The 15710-nt window shown below is 49.9% G+C and overlaps 1 protein-coding gene across 1 annotated transcript in view; it reads left to right on the top strand.

The window, feature by feature from the left end:
- LOC102447238 (unconventional myosin-X-like) overlaps positions 1-15710 on the top strand; it is a 316165-nt gene that overhangs the window by 48710 nt on the left and 251745 nt on the right. Inside the window, exons 2-3 of the mRNA XM_075914469.2 lie at positions 6277-6375; positions 10763-10921. Coding sequence (XP_075770584.2) covers positions 6277-6375; positions 10763-10921 — 258 coding nt within the window. The remainder of the gene's footprint in view (positions 1-6276; positions 6376-10762; positions 10922-15710) is intronic.

Here is a 15710-nt window from a genome sequence, read left to right as displayed (position 1 = left end):
CCCTGGTTAATGCATCCTAGAATCATGTTTGCTCCCCCCCCCCAACAGTGTCACACTGTTGACCCATATTTAACTTGTGGTTCTACTATGACCTTAGATCCCTTTCTGCCGTACTCCATCCTTGACAGTCGCTTCCCATTCTGTATATGTGAAACGAATTGTTCCTTCCTAAGTGGAGCACTTTGCATTTGTCCTTATTAAACTTCATTCTGTTTACCTCAGACCATTTCTCCAGTTTGTTCAGATCATTTTGAATTATGACCCTATCCTCCAAAGCACTTGCAACTTCTCCCAGCTTGGAATAGTTTGCAAACTTAATAAGTGTACTCTCTATGCCGTCATCTAAATAATTGATGAAGATATTGAACAGAACTGGTCCAAAACAGCTCCCTGCAGAACCCCACTTGTTATGCCCTTCCAGCAGGATTGTGAACTGTTAATAACTACTCTGAGAATGGTTATCCATCCAGTTATGCACCCACCTTATAATAGCCCCATCTAAGTTGTATTTGTCTAGTTTATTAATAAGAAGATCATGTGATCATGAAGCTCCCTGATAACACCCCAGGCCAAATCGACAGAAATCTCCCTCCCCATCTCCGACCAGGAGTTTTCTATGTGCTACACAAGATGCACAAACCTGGAAATCCCAAATGACCCATCATCTCAGGTATTGGCACACTTACAACAGAATTATCTGGCTATATTGACCCTATGCTGCCAGCACATCTAGCTACCTGAGGGATAGCTCAGTGGTTTGAGTATTGGCCTTCTAAACCCGGGGTTGTGAGTTTAATCCTTGTGGAGGCGATTTGGGGCAAAAGTTTGTCAGGGGTGGTACTTGGTCCTGCTGTGAAGGCAGGGGACTGGACTCGATGACCTTCAAGGTCCCTTCCAGTTCTAGGAGATAGGCAATCTCCGTTAATTTAAACTTCCTGAGGAAACTGCAGAACATCAGAGATCTTCCTAAAAACGCCATCCTGGCCACCATGGATGCAAAAGCTCTTTACACCAACATTCTACACAAAGATGGATTACAGGCCATCAGGAACACCATCCCCAATGACATCACTGCACACCCGGTTACCGAGCTCTGGAGTTTGTGCTCACCCACAACTACTTCCAATTCAGAGACAATTTATATCTTTAAGTTAACGGCGCAGCCACATGGCCCCACAATATGCCAACGTCTTTATGCTTGACCTTGAACAAAATTTCCTCAGCTCTCACTCCATAGCAGCTTTACTCTACACTACACTGATGACAGCTTCATCATATGGACCTACGGGAAGGAGACCCTGGAGGAATTTCACAGGGATTTCAACAATTTCCACCTCTTCATCAGCCTCAGCCTGGACCAGTCCACACGAGAGATCCACTTCCTTGACTCATAGACTTTAAGGTCAGAAGGGACCATTATGATCATCTAGTCTGACCCCCTGCACAGTGCAGGCCACAGAATCTCACCCACCCCCTCCTAGAATAATCCTCTCACCTATGTCTCAGATATTGAAGCCTTCAAATACTTTGAAGACCCCAAGATGCAGAGAATCCTCCAGCTGTGATCTGTACCCCATGCTACAGAGGAAGGCAAAAAACCTCCAGGGTCTCTGCCAATCTACCCTGGAGGAAAATTCCTTCCCGACCCCAAATATGGCGATCAGCTAAACCCCGAGCATGTGGGCAAGACTCACCAGCCAGACACCCAGAAAGTTCTCTATAGTAACTCCTATCGTCCCTCCATTGACCTGTTTACCACTGATAATGAATGGTCAATTAGTTACCAAGATCATGTTATCTCATCAAACCATCCCCTTCATAAACCCATCTAGTTTAATCTTGAAGCCAGATAGATCTTTCTCCCCCACTACTTCCCTTGGAAGGCCGTTCCAGAACTTCACTCCTCTAATGGTTAGAAACCTTCGTCTAAACTCAAGTCTAAACTTCCTACTAGCCAGCTTATATCCATTTGTTCTTGTGTCCACATTGGTATTAAGCTTAAATAATTCCTCTCCCTCCCTGGTATTTATCCCTCTAATATATTTAAAGAGTGCAATCATGTCCTTCCTCAGCCTTCTTTTGGTTAAGGTAACCAAGCCAAGCTCCTTGAGTCTCCTTTCATAAGACAGGTTTTCCATTCCTCGGATCATCCTAGTGGCCCTTCTTTGTACCTGTTCCAGTTTGAATTTATCCTTCTTAAACATGGGAGACCAGAACTGCACACAGTATTCCAAATGGGGTGTCACCAATGCCTTGTATAATGGCATTAACACCTCCTTATCCCTACTGGAAATACCTCGCCTAATACATCCCAAGATCGTATTAGCCTTTTTCACGGCCATGTCACAATGGCGACTCATAGTCATTTTATAATCAACCAGGACTCCGAGGTCCTTCTCCTTCTCCGTTACTTCCAACGGATGTGTCCCCAGCTTATAACTAAAATTCTTGTTATTAATCCCTAAATGCATAACCTTACACTTCTCACTATTAAATTTCATCCTATTGCTATCACTCCAATTTACAAGATCATCCAGATCTTCCTGTATGATATCCCGATCCTTTTCTGAATTGGCAATAGCTCCCAACTTTGTGTCATCCGCAAATTTTATCAGGACACTTCCACTTTTGGTGCCAAGGTCAGCGATAAAAAGATTAAATAAAATTGGCCCCAAAACTGATCCCTGAGGAACTCCGCTAGTAACCTTCCTCCAACCTGACAGTTCACCTTTCAATATGACCCGCTGTAGTCTCCCCTTTAATCAGTTGCTTATCCACCTCTCAACTTTCTATGCTGCTGGCTCTGGGGTAACCCCCCATGGCTGCAGTTGGTACCACAGCCCAGCAAAACAGGATGAGTCATTATGCAAAGGGTGTGTCAACCTGTCTGACCAGCCATCCCCCAGGGAGAGGAACAAAGGAAGGTGGATGCTGCCCTGGCTGGGGGCAGGGCTGGAGGAGAGTGAGTTTAGTTTCGGTCTGGAAAGCAGGGGAGAAGGAGCTGGGGAGGGGGCTGGGACTCCCCCATCTCAAGGGGGGCACTGAGGCCTCTTAGCCCCAGTTCCTGTAACCAGCTGACATCTGTGCTGTGCTATATGCTGGAGAAGCAATAAACTACCTCCATTCTACCGGCTGGGGGACTCTGTTCGTGCCATTTCGGGGTGCAGGAGGCGGGGGACCCCAACGCGCCGTCACATCTGGTGAACACAAAAACAAACCAAAACACCCCCTCCACAGCAAAAACAAACCCCAAACAAGTCCCACAATCTAAACTCCCTTTACAAACTCTCACTCAAACTCCCCTGTTTACAGCTCTGTTTGCCGGCTCCTGTGCCGCTGCAGCTATCTATGTCACTTCCTTGACACTACAGTACAATTGCATGATGGACACATTTCCCCCACCTTATACCAGAAGCCTACCTACGGCTATACTTGTCTTCACGCCTCTAGCTTCCACCCAAGACATACTTCTCAATCTATTGTTTACAGCCAAGCCCTAAAATACAACCGGATTTGCTCGAATTCCACAGACAAACACCTACAGGATCTATATGGAGCATTCTTAAAACTGAAATACCCACCTGGAGAAGTGATAAAATAGGGTATGTCTACACTACAATGTTAGTTCGAACTAACGTCCGTTAGTTCGAACTAACATTCATAGCCGCTACACTAGCGCTCCGCTAGTTCGAATTTGAATCGAACTAGCGGAGTGCTTAGTTCGAACTAGGAAAACCTCATTTTACGAGGCTTAAGCCTAGTTCGAACTAGTGGGAGGCTAGCCCTCCCTAGGTTTCCCTGGTGGCCACTCTGGCCAACACCAGGGAAACTCTATGCCCCCCTCCCGGCCCCGGACCCCTTAAAGGGGCACGGGCTGGCTACGGTGCCCGTGCCAGGTGCAAGCCTGCCAGCACCCAGCCAGCAGACCCTGCACCTAGCACGGCACAGAGCCACCCACCCAATGTCCCCCAGCCCACTCCCTCTTCCCGGGACCAGGCTGGCGGCTCCTGGGAGCTTGCCCTGGACCGCAAGAGGCGGGCACCTTCCTGGGCTAGTGCGGACATCGTGGACCTCGTCCACGATCTCCGCACTAGGCACAGGAAAGTGGCCGTCTAGGGCAGGAGAGCTGCCAGCCTGGCCACCCAGGAGCAGGTGTGCATGAAAATCAAGGGGGTCCACTGAGACCCCCGACCCTGAGCCCTGAGCTTACAATGGCCGTCCTGGGTCAGACCAAAGGTCCATCTAGCCCAGTAGCCTGTCTGCCGACAGCGGCCAACCCTAGGAACCCTGGAGGGGATGGACCGAAGACAGTGACCAAGCCATTTGTCTCGTGCCATCCCTCTCCAGCCTTCCACAAACTTTGGGCAGGGACACCACTCCTACCCCCTGGCTAAGACTACTCCATGGACCCAACCTCCATGACTTGATCTCACTTCCCTTTCAACTCTGTTCTAGTTGTAGCCTTCACAGCCTCCTGCAGCAAGGAGTTCCGCAGGTTAACTATTTGCTTTGTGAAGAAGAACAATTTTCTCTTACTAGTTTGAAGCCTGCTACCCATTCCTTTCCTTTGGTGTCCTCTAGTCCTTCTTTATGGGAACTCATGAAGAACTTTTCTGAATGCACCCTCTCCACCCAACCCCTGCTTTTAGAGACCTCTATCCTGTCCCCCCTCCGTCTCCTCTTTTCTAAGCTGAACAGTCCCAGTCTCTGTAGCCTCTCTTCATCTGGGACCTGTTTCCAACCCCTGATCATGTTAGTTGCCCTCCCCTCTCCCAGCCTTTCTCTTCCCCTCTCCCACCTCCTTTTCCCAGTCTCCCCCAGTTTTGTTCAATAAAGACAGAGTCAATGTTTGAAGAAACGTTATCTTTATTTTGTACATCAATAAGAAGGGGGGCTAGGGAAGGGTAAGTGGAAGGAGGTGAGGGAGGAATGGGGTACGAGCCCCCGATGGGGAGGACTGGGCTGGCTCTGCGGGCTTCTGGGGGTGGAACCTCTCCTGCAGCCCCCCGATTGCCGCCTCTGCCCAGATGGCAGCCTGCGGCAAGTGCAGCCGGGCTGATGGCCGAGTGGTGTGATGTGCCCAGTGTGGGTACTCCGGGCAATCCAAGCCAGGACTGGTTTTCAAGCGGGGCACCCCTGAGAACTGTCTGTCCAGGGTGGGGGTCGGGACCCTTTAAGCGCAGCCCTCGGCTAGCCTGAGACAGCATCTCCACGCTCTAAGTACTCCTCTGATGCCCTGCCGGCACTGCTTCCGGCCATCCTTAAGCCCTGTTCAGAGTCCACTCAATGTGGACTTGCTAGTTCAAATTAGCAAAACGCTAATTCGAACTAGTTTTTAGTTCTAGACGCGTTAGTTCGAATTAGCTTAGTTCGAATTATTTAATTTGAACTAAGTTAGTTCGAACTAGCGCTGTAGTGTAGACATACCCATATTGACAGAGCCAGACAAGTACCCAGACGTGAATTACTCCAAGACAGGCCAAGAAGAGAAAACAACAGAACTCCACTTGTAGCCCACAACTTAAACCCCTCCAATGCATTATCAGCAATCTACAATCTATCCTGGAAAATGACCCCTCACTCTCACAGGCCTTGGTGCACAGGCCAGTCCTCCCTTACAAATTCTTTTCAGCGCTCCGGTTCAGCAAAACACTTAGGAACATGCACAAGTAGAGTTCTTACCCTCAAAAGGGAGGAGAGGCAGAGTCTTCATGAAGTGCACTAAGGATTTTGCTGTTGATTTATTTATATGGAAAGCACTCCAATCCTGTGTTGATAGTGTCAGAATAAAACTGAGGCAGAGAGTTTAATTCCTGGTACAGAAGCGTGTGGTTTGCTAAATAGGTGCCTAATTTTTATTTCATAGCATTAGTGATAATGACCAGTTGTGTGAAGTTTTAATCCTGTTTCAGTGCTCATTGCTTCCCACAAATTTTATATTAAAGGGGTCTTTCTCAGGTTTGGCCTCTGCCAAAAGCTAATTACTTTTGGTGAAGAAAAATTGTTCAGCCATTGCTTAACGTAAGTGGGGAGAGTGTATGTGTGCTTGTGCATCAAGCATACCCATCCGGAGGTCCACCTTTCATCTCCAGGAGGTAGAACTGCAGCCTCTGCCTGTGACACGGAGCTGTGACCTGGCACATGGAAAGTGTGCTGTAGTTCCTTTGTGAAAACAGGGATGGGTGTCTCTTTTGAGTGCTGTCATGCAAATGTGGGAGCAGCTGGTGCAAGGTACTGTGGAAAGTGATTTGAATCTTGTGCTCTTTCTAATTTCAGGGCACCCTGGTGTGGCTACAGGAGCAAGATCAGCTGCAGCCGTGCACGGTTGGCTCATGCAAGGATGGGTTTGTGCTCTTCACCACAGTTTATGGAGAGGTGAGTATACTTGGAAATCAAGGTTCACATGAGGCTCTGGCTGGCAATACAGCTAAAAGAGGCTGTGGGTCAAAATCGCTTGGTCTCAGATGATTTCCTATGTTAAATGGAAATAGTAAACTTAGTATCACACTTGTGTCTGGAAAATGTTCCCCTAGCACCTGATGTCAGTGCAACTGACAGAGACTAGAAGGGCTCTTCCTCATGTTCATGCTCTTGTGCTCTCTCTCTGGTGTAGTTAACTTATGTGTCTTGCAGAATCTCTCTGGTTTTGCTGTATAGACTGTTAGCCAGTTTCCTCAATTGTTTGTGTGATTGTGTCTCAGCAATGGAGGAGAAAATCAGTTTTAAAAAACCAGGAAAATGCAACTGTAACACCAAATTGGTAGGGGATGTGGGTGGATTTAAATACTTGAAACTACTTTCACTCCTGTTTTGAAACTGACTAGATTTCAGATTTACTGTGTCCCTTTAAACTGCTATGAGGACCCTGACATGCCTCCCAGAGACCAGAAACCTTCACACCAACATATTTCATATTCACACTTTGCAACACTGTCTTCATCCAGGAGCACCGTGCTCTGTAGTTAGGCGGAAGGTTGTCAAGGCATCTTTTGGGAATGGTTCTGAGGCACCATGGGAACAAGACCAGCATGATCACAAGTTGTGAAAATCATGGAAAATTTTTGAGAAGTTCTCGCTGTGTTACTTGTGTGGGACCAGAACAACCTGTGCAGAGCTGACCTCTGAAACGAAAAACCTATGGGGGACACTTCATAGGTAGCTGGCTCCTTCCTCTCCCATCCAATCGATAACTCTTCCTGCAGGCCCAGGTGACTTTAGGGTATTTTTTATATATGTTGTTGTTGCCTTTAGAGAAATCTTAGAATCCTAGGCTTGGAAGAGACTTAGGAGATCACTGAGTCCAAGCCCCTGCCCAAATCAGGACCAACCCCAACTAAACCATCCCATCCAGGGCTTTGTCAAGATGGGACTTAAAAACCTCTTGGGATAGAGATTCCATCATCTCCTAGGGAACATGTTCCAGTGCTTCACCACCCTCCAAGAGAAATCATGTTTCCTAATATCCAACCTAGACCTCCCCCACTGCAACTTGAGCCCATTGCCCCTTGTTCTGCCACCTGTCCCCCTGAGAACAGCCTCTCGCCAGCCTCTCTGGAACCCCCCTTCAGGAAGTTGCAGGCTGCTATCAAATCCCCCCTCACTCTTTGCTTCTGCAGACTAAATAAGCCCAAGTCTCTCGGCCACTCCTCGCAGGCCATGTGCTCCAGCCCCTGAATCATTTTGGTCGCCCCCCCCCCATTGGACCCTCTCCAATGCGGCCACATCCTTTCTATAGTGGGGGGCCCAGAACTGGATGCAATACTCTAGATGTTGCTTCACTAGTGCCGAATAAAGGGGAATAATCACTTCTCTGGATCTGCTGGCAATGCTCCTAATGCACCCTAATCTGCCATTAGCCTTCTTGGCTACAAGGGCGCCCTGTTGACTCATATCCAGCTTCTCATCCACTGTAACCCCCAGGTCCTTTTCTGCAGTACTGCAGCTTAACTAGTTGATCCCCAGTGCTTGGAATTTGTACGTTTTAAGTGCAGGACTCCGCTTTTGTCCTTGTTGAACCTCATCAGATTTCTTTTGGCCCAATCCTCCAATTTGACTAGGTCACTCTGGATCCTGTCCCTGCCCTCCAACATAGCTTCTTCTCCCCTAGCTTAGTGTCATCCGCAAACTTGCTTGGGGGGGGGGGGGGAGCAATCCATCCCCTCAGCCAGGTCATTACTAAAGACAAAACCGGCCCCAGAACCAACCCTTGGGGCACTTTGCTTGGTACAGTAAAATTCCAATGGTCCGGCATCTGATGGTCCGGTACTCCTGATGGTCCGACACCATCAGAAACCCGGAAGTGCTCCGGGAAGCCGGACCATTGGAGCTGCTCTGCCCCCAGGTTCCCCGATTCAGCCGCTGCTAAAACTGACCAGTAGCTGAATCGGAGAAGCCGGGGGCAGAGCAGCTGGGGTGCTGCCGGGTTGGTTTCGCAGCGCCCCAGCTGCTGTGCCCCAGGCATGTGGATTCAGCTGCTGTTGAAACTGACCAGCGGCTGACTCCAGGAAGCCCGAGGCAGAGCTGCTCTGCCTCGGGCTTCCTGGAGTCAGCTGTTGATCAGTATCAGCAGCGAGTGACTTGGGGATGCCTGGGGCAGAGCAGCTGGGGTGCTGCTGGGTTGGTCCAATAGTGCCTCTCCTCGGCGCTGTGGGACCAACCCAGCAGCACCCCAGCTGCTCTGCCCCAGGCGTCCCCAAGAGCAGCTGGAGTGCTGCTGGGTTGGTCTCACCGTGCCAAGTGTCGGCGCTACCGGACCAACCCAGCAGCACCCCAGCTGCTCTGCTGCAGGCGTCCCCGATTCAGCCGCTGCTGAAACTGACCAGCAGCGGCTGAATCAGGGATGCCTGGGGCAGAGCCGGACTATCGGAAGGGGGGGTTATGAGGGGTCTGGGGCATCCCCCCCACCCCAGATCCCTCATAGCCCCCCCTCCAATAGTCCGGCAAATCTGATAATCCAGCACCCCCTGGGTCCTAAAGGTGCCGGATTATTGGAATTTTACTGTACCAACTGCCAACCAGACATTGAGCCTACCTTTTGAGCCCAACAATTTAGCCAGTTTTCTGTCCACCTTATAGTCTGTTTATCTAACCCAGACTTCCTGAAGTTGCTTGTAAGAATATTGCTAAAATATTTTTCCCTGTTCTCGGAGCCCTCCCTTTTCCATTTGATGAGAAACAATCAGTTTCCAGGCACATCCTGTTGTCCTGGCATAACCAAACCCTAACCTGGCTTTAAGTCAGGAGAAGAGGAAGCTTCATCCCAAATTTGGTGTTTCTAGCTCTTACCGTTTAGGAGGAGTTCTGGAAGAAATGGACTCGCAGATGGGCAGACACACATACCAATATATAGTAGATTATCAGTATTGTTATTGTGGTGCGAACAATGTTTCTTTGGAGACTAGACTTTGACCCCTCACAAAGGGGAATTAGCCACTGGACCTGATTGCCAAGAGACATTGTAGCTTCTCCATTACTTGAAATCTTGACATCAAACCTGAATGTTTTCTAAGGGAGAGACTCTTGTTCAGCACAAGAGGGGACTTGATATCGCAGTTCCTGGCTGAAATTCTGTGGCCTGCTCGACGCAGGAGGTCAGACTAGATGACCAGAGTAGTCCTTTCTGGTTACCCCTTCCTAAAATCCATGATCTCGATCTTTATATCATCCCTTCTGCCATTTGCCTCCAAGAAGCAAGCAAGCCAGACCCTCCCTAACCTGCCTCTTCTCTTACATGGAGCAGTCACAGCAGTGTGCCAATTTGTGGCTGTTTTGTTTTGTTTTCTTCTGAAGGCTTACACTCATATTGAATCACTGTGATTTTAATTCTTTTACTTTCCTCCTTATGGCTTGTGGCCATCTCATGTCATATGTAACATTAGACCCTCAAACAAGAGTTTTGGGCCAGTGACTTTCTATAGGACTATGCTCTAAAATATATAGTAAATGTAGGCCGTAACATAATTCTTCAATTTCAATTTTAATTATAAAAAGTATATTTTAAAAATATTACTGAAATAAAACACCCAGATTTTTAAATTTTACTTTAAAAAACCAGTTTGTATCTACCCTGGAGAGGAGGTGCAGCAAAGCCATCTGGCTGCGTGTTCAGAATAGCCCGGGGTGGGTCTCTGCTTCTTTCCCTTCAGACTCAAGGGACACGTGGATTTAGAGCTCTTACTCCAGTGTAAGTAGTTTGTCTGGGGAAGAGCCTGTGCTATGAGCCGAGCAGAGCAGTGCACTTGAGCTGTCCCCACAAGGGCCTTGTGTCACAGACCTGCAAGCTGGCTCTGGGAACCAGGGCTTAAAGTGCTGGCTGGAGAGAAGCTGTAGACAGCCAATAAAATGGCCACAACTCCAGCCAGATTACAGTGCGGCCTGGGGGAAACCCCTCAGACTGGCTGCTTTCCCTTACTGCCCTATGTCCTGGAGTTACAGGCAGTCGGTAGGAGGCTGCAGGAGGCAGGCAGAGCTCTCTGAGCCAACGCCATTTTCTCTGTCCAGCTGGGAGACCGCTCCAGCCCACCTGGGCCACCTGTTAACCGCTGACATCCTTAGTTCTCCCGCTCCCCCGCCTTGGTCTCCAGAGCGCTCGTTCAGATAGGGCTGGAATGTAAGGAGCAGTGTAAATGAAACCCAACAGCAAATATGCACCCGGCGCTGAGCTCCACCTCCGATCTGCGGTCAGTGACGCTTGTCGCAGGGAGAAGCAGACTTTGATTCTGTGCACTTTGTTGTTATGGATTCCTTTCCCCCTTCTCTCCAGGTACTCTGCTACCCACAGGGCTCCCTCTCCGGGAGGAAGGTCTTGCCAATGCACCAGACTAGTGTGGAGGGGGTGGAAGACATGGCCATGCTGGGAGACCTGCATGAGGCTGCTATCCTGCTCAACCTGCATCAGCGCTACCAACAGGACCACATATATGTAAGTGCCTAAGCGGGGAGAAGTCCAGACTGGCTGATGCCCTCTGTTTATCTTCTGGGGCTTCCAGCCTACAGACACAAGACTATTGATTTGAGCAGTGTCTCCGGAGTGAAGGGCTTGTTCCCAGTGGGTAAACCCCTTTTCTCTGCATGCACATTGACACCTAGGTTTCTCTACTGCCCTGCAAGACTTAAGCCCCTAGAGTTCCCAGGTGTAAAAGAGGGGCTTATCCCCTCCTGTGAAGGAAGAAAAGTCCCTGTCTCTGGATGTTTGGTTCAGGGCTTTGGGATGGCTTTACAGGGTGGCTTCTCATTTGTGCTTATTTGCATGTTAGCAGCAGCATTTGACATTTTTTGGGTCCCCTGAACCTCCAGCCCTTGCTGATGTGAACACAGATCATAGATTGGTCAGCTGGCCAATAAGTGTGTGATGGTTCACTCTGTGTAGTGCACTTCCTGTTGCTCGTGTGCTCCATGTGCCTGGGACTGGAGATGTTCCCCTGGCTGTCCATGTGGTACGCACATCCATCTCCTGCTCTCTTTACGTGCATCTCCACTACAGAGCTGCTGCTGTCGATCTTTCAGGGTTTGAGTTAGTGGTCCAGTTAAGACAGCTAATTTGAAGTGAGGGGGACACTCTGGTTGATGCCAGTAACCCTGCTTTCACGAGGAGTAAGGGAATATAGGGAAGGCAGATATAACTGCTTCCAAAAGAGCAAGGGGGAAGGTTTCCTGTTCATGCCCTCTAATGAGACATGAGTCCCTGCCCCATACCAAGTCGTTACGTGCTCCAGGGACTGTCTATCACTAGGATCAGGGCTACTTTGCAGGGCAAAACTGCAGCATCTTCTGGTACTGGGACTGCTTCCTGAGCACCTCATCAGCTCCACTGCATCTTGTGTACTCGTCAGCGATCTGAGCGGGGGTGATCCATGAGTGATCCATCTTCTCTGGTTCACTTTTTTGGTTCTGGAAGACCTTCTGTTGCTCTCAGAACTGGGGTTGCTACGCTTCCCCAGGCCTCACTGCCTGGCACAGAGTTCTCAATGGCACTCCTCTGCATTGGGATTGGTCCTGCCTAGAGCAGGGGGCTGGACTTGCTGACCTTCTGGGTCTCTTCCAGCTCTAGGATTCTATGATTCCATTTCAGTCCACATGCAGGAGTTGAGTCAGACAGTCCCAGTACCATCAACAAGTGGAGGCAGGTCATCACCAATGTTCCCTCGAATCTTTTTTGTCCATGTGCAGAATAATTTTTATGTACACACGGCATGTGAATGTGAACCACAAGTAGAAGCTGTGGGTGCTCTGCTAATCAGATGCGCACAAGTGCACAGCTTACCAGGAGCACTGGTCATCACTGCTCCCTCAAGTACCAAGGGACCCTCTCCACCCCAAAGATTTGGGATTGCAATCTGAGTTGTAAGAGGACTGTGGGAAGCATCAGGTCCCAGGCTGTGCCCCAGGGGCCCCTGGAGAAGATTCATCCCAGATATAATGTTGGGAGTTTCCAGCCGGTCTTAGTACTTGGATACTAGAGAATGCTTGCTATCCAGTACCACTGGTGCCCAGCACCCCAGGGTCCAGGGCCAAGGCATTAGGAGAATCTGCAGTGGCAGAATTGAATCCCAGAAGGGCCATGAGACTACCACCCGGGATACTCAGCTCATGACACAAGGGACCAAAGGAGATCTGAGGTTCCCAGATTAGAGGAAGAGCTACCTCAAACGTCCTTAGAGCCATAACTCCAGCAACATGAGAGAGAAGAGAAACGGGTGTGGGAAAGGCTACACCTGCGATGTTGTCCTCTTTTTCCCTGCGTGAATCCAACTTCCCTGCTACACTATGATGAAGATGAAGTCACTCTAGGGCTGACTTCAGAGAGGAACCTGGTCATGTCAGATTCTCCTGGAAGAGGTCCAGGAAGCACCACACAAACTGATGGCCATTTTACATGTTTCCTGTCTGAGTAGAGTGGTGCTTTCTATTCATGATGCCAGGGCTGCCATGATTCCAGCAGTGTCCAAGTGGGCTGAAAAGAGGCATTTCCTACCTGCAAAAGGCTCAGAGTACTTACTCTCCCCCTCGCTTCCCAACTGGTCGGTAGTCAGTGGCTACCGAGCGTCGACAACCCAAATCTACCCTACGCGATAAGGAAGCAAAGAAGCTTGAACTCTGTCTGACCTTCATTCTCCTTCCCTGATACATCAGGTAGCGACCCAAGATGCAGGGTGGACGTGGCATCTGAACCCAGCCATGTTTCACCTGGGGCCTTGGTACTTGCATGGTATAGAGTTAGAGAGGCCTACTCAGTTAATGGCAGTAGAAAGAACCCTGCTAGAAATGCTACGAAGCCAAGTGAAGTATTTGTGTTTTTGTGTGGCCAACAAGGAATTTTCCTCTTTTTGAGCTGAGATTCCTGGAGGATATCTGTTCGCTTCTGCAGAGTGAAATCTGATGTGACTCATCTCCTAGTAGACACCTGCTCTGTGTGTTCCTACACAATCACTGTCCAGCTCCTGAAGGGTATGAATCAAGTCTTTTCTGTGTTGGCAAAACTGGTACCACCCTGAAACTTAAACCTTGTTTTATCACTTCTCATTAAGTTTCCATCTGAGCCACAGGCATCTTGCTCTCAGCCACATCTTTCTATGAAGGTAGCATTTTTGGCCACTATTATGTCAGTCAGAGGAATTGGGGACGCTAAGGGTGCTTGTGGCAGACCCTCTCCCATACAATTTTCCACATGGACAGGGTGTTGCATTTTAAATTCCTCCCTAAGATGGCATCGCACTTGCACATCAACCCAAGGATCCCTCTGCCAATGTTTTACTCTAAACCTCATTTTAGCAATGGAGAGGTGGCCTGGCATTCATTCATTGTACATGTAGAGCTCTTGCAGTTTACCTGCCAAAAAATGAAATAATTTTGAAAGACCTCTAGACTCTGGCTCTTTCATGGAACATATGCAAGGACAGAAGTCATTTCCTCCCAAGGACTGTCTACATCAGTGGTCTCCAACCTTTTTACACCCATTATCACTTTTTAAATCTCAGAACAGGCGAAGATCTACTGCCCTGCCCCTTCCTTGAAGCCCCGCCCTCTCTATTCTCCTGTCCATCACTTGCTATCCTCAGCCCTTACTTACACACTCTGATAAACAGTTTATTTTTAAATTATGCGATGTATCAAATTAAAATCACGTGTTTATAGTTATGAAATAAATGGGCTGTTTTTTATTCATGCTATTTAAATCTAAAATGAAGCATTTATAATTATACATTTTGTGGGGACAGAGTTCTGCGGCTGGGGGCAGGGGAGAGGGAACAGGGTGCTGGGAGGGCAGAGGACAGGGTTCTGCAGCAGGGGACAGGGTGCCAGTGGGGACAGAGTTCGGGGAGTGGGACGGGAATAGGGACAGAGTTCTGCAGCTGGGGGCAGGGGAGAGGGAACAGGGTGCTGGGAGGGCAGAGGACAGGGTTCTGCAGCAGGGGACAGGGTGCCAGTGGGAACAGAGTTCGGGGACGGGAATAGGGACAGAGTTCTGTAGCTGGGGACAGGGGAGTGAGGACAGCGTTTGGGGAGTGGGGACAGCATTCTGTAGCTGGGGAGTGGGGGCTGGGGAGTGGGGTGCCAGTGGAGGCAGAGTCCCCTACATGTGCCTCCTCCCAGGATTTCCCCCCCCCCCCCGAAAAAAACTAGCGCACGCCTGCCCCAGGGCTGACCTCCCACCCCTGCGCAGGGAAGCCTGGCGCACGTGCGCGCGCCTACCCCAGGGACGACTGGGTCCCCCCCCCCATGCAGGGAAGCCCCGTGCGCGCGTACCTGCCCCGGGGCTGACCCTATGCAGGGAAGCCCTGCGCATGCACCTTCCCAGGGGGCTGACCCCACTTCCGCCCCCGGTGCAGAGAAGCCCTGTGCCAACGCCAATGCCCCCACCCCGGTGCAGGGAAGCCCCACGCGTGCCTGCCCCGGGGCCGACCCCCCTGCGCGCGCCTCCCCTGGGGCTGACTCACCCCTCCTGTGCGGTGCAGGGAGCCGATGCTCCCTCCCGCAGTACATCCGGCAGAGCAGCTAGCGCATTTGCGGAATCGCCGGAAGTGGCGCTAAGCTGTGGGACTTCTATCTATCCCGGGAAGCCGACACTACCTCCATTTTCAGTTGAGGTAAATAGTGGGGCTTCTCGGGGGTGGGAGGGATGCCTCGCGAATGCCTCGCGATCGAGTGGTCGAGGCCTCACGGTCGACCAGTCGATCGCGATCGACCTGTTGGTGACCACGGGTCTAGATAATACTCAGTCCTGCCTTGCATGCAGGGGGCTGGACTAGAAGACCTCTTGGGGTCCCTTCCAGTCCAGTGATTCTGTGAAATGGATGTTGGAGTGTGTCCTACTCTGCTATGAGATTAATGCATCCCCTTTGAGGGCAGCATGCAAACTCCCTGGGCCTGAGAGTTTTCCTCAGGCTATGTCTACCCTACAGGGTTTTTGTGCAAAAAAACCCCAGCTGTTTTTGTGCAAAAACCCGCGGAGCATCCACACCTCAAGCGTGTTTTTGCTCAAGAAAATGTACAGTGAATCGACAGAACAGAGGGTTTTTTGCGGTATAGGTATTCCTCTTTCTACAAGGAATAACTCCTTTTTGGGCAAGAATAGCCTATCGGAAGAAGCACAGGTACCCTGGTGGCCATTCTGTTAATGGCAATCAGAGCTTTCTTGCGAGAGAGCGTCCATGGACATTGCTTTTCCGATGTGCTTTTGTGGTGTGGACTCTCTCTTGTGCAAGAAGGTT

This window comes from Pelodiscus sinensis, chromosome 7 (assembly GCF_052426305.1).
Source record: "Pelodiscus sinensis isolate ZL-2025 chromosome 7, ASM5242630v1, whole genome shotgun sequence".
Taxonomy (NCBI): domain Eukaryota; kingdom Metazoa; phylum Chordata; order Testudines; family Trionychidae; genus Pelodiscus; species Pelodiscus sinensis.
Note: the sequence above shows the minus strand (reverse complement) of the source record. Positions and strands in the feature narration are given on the sequence as shown.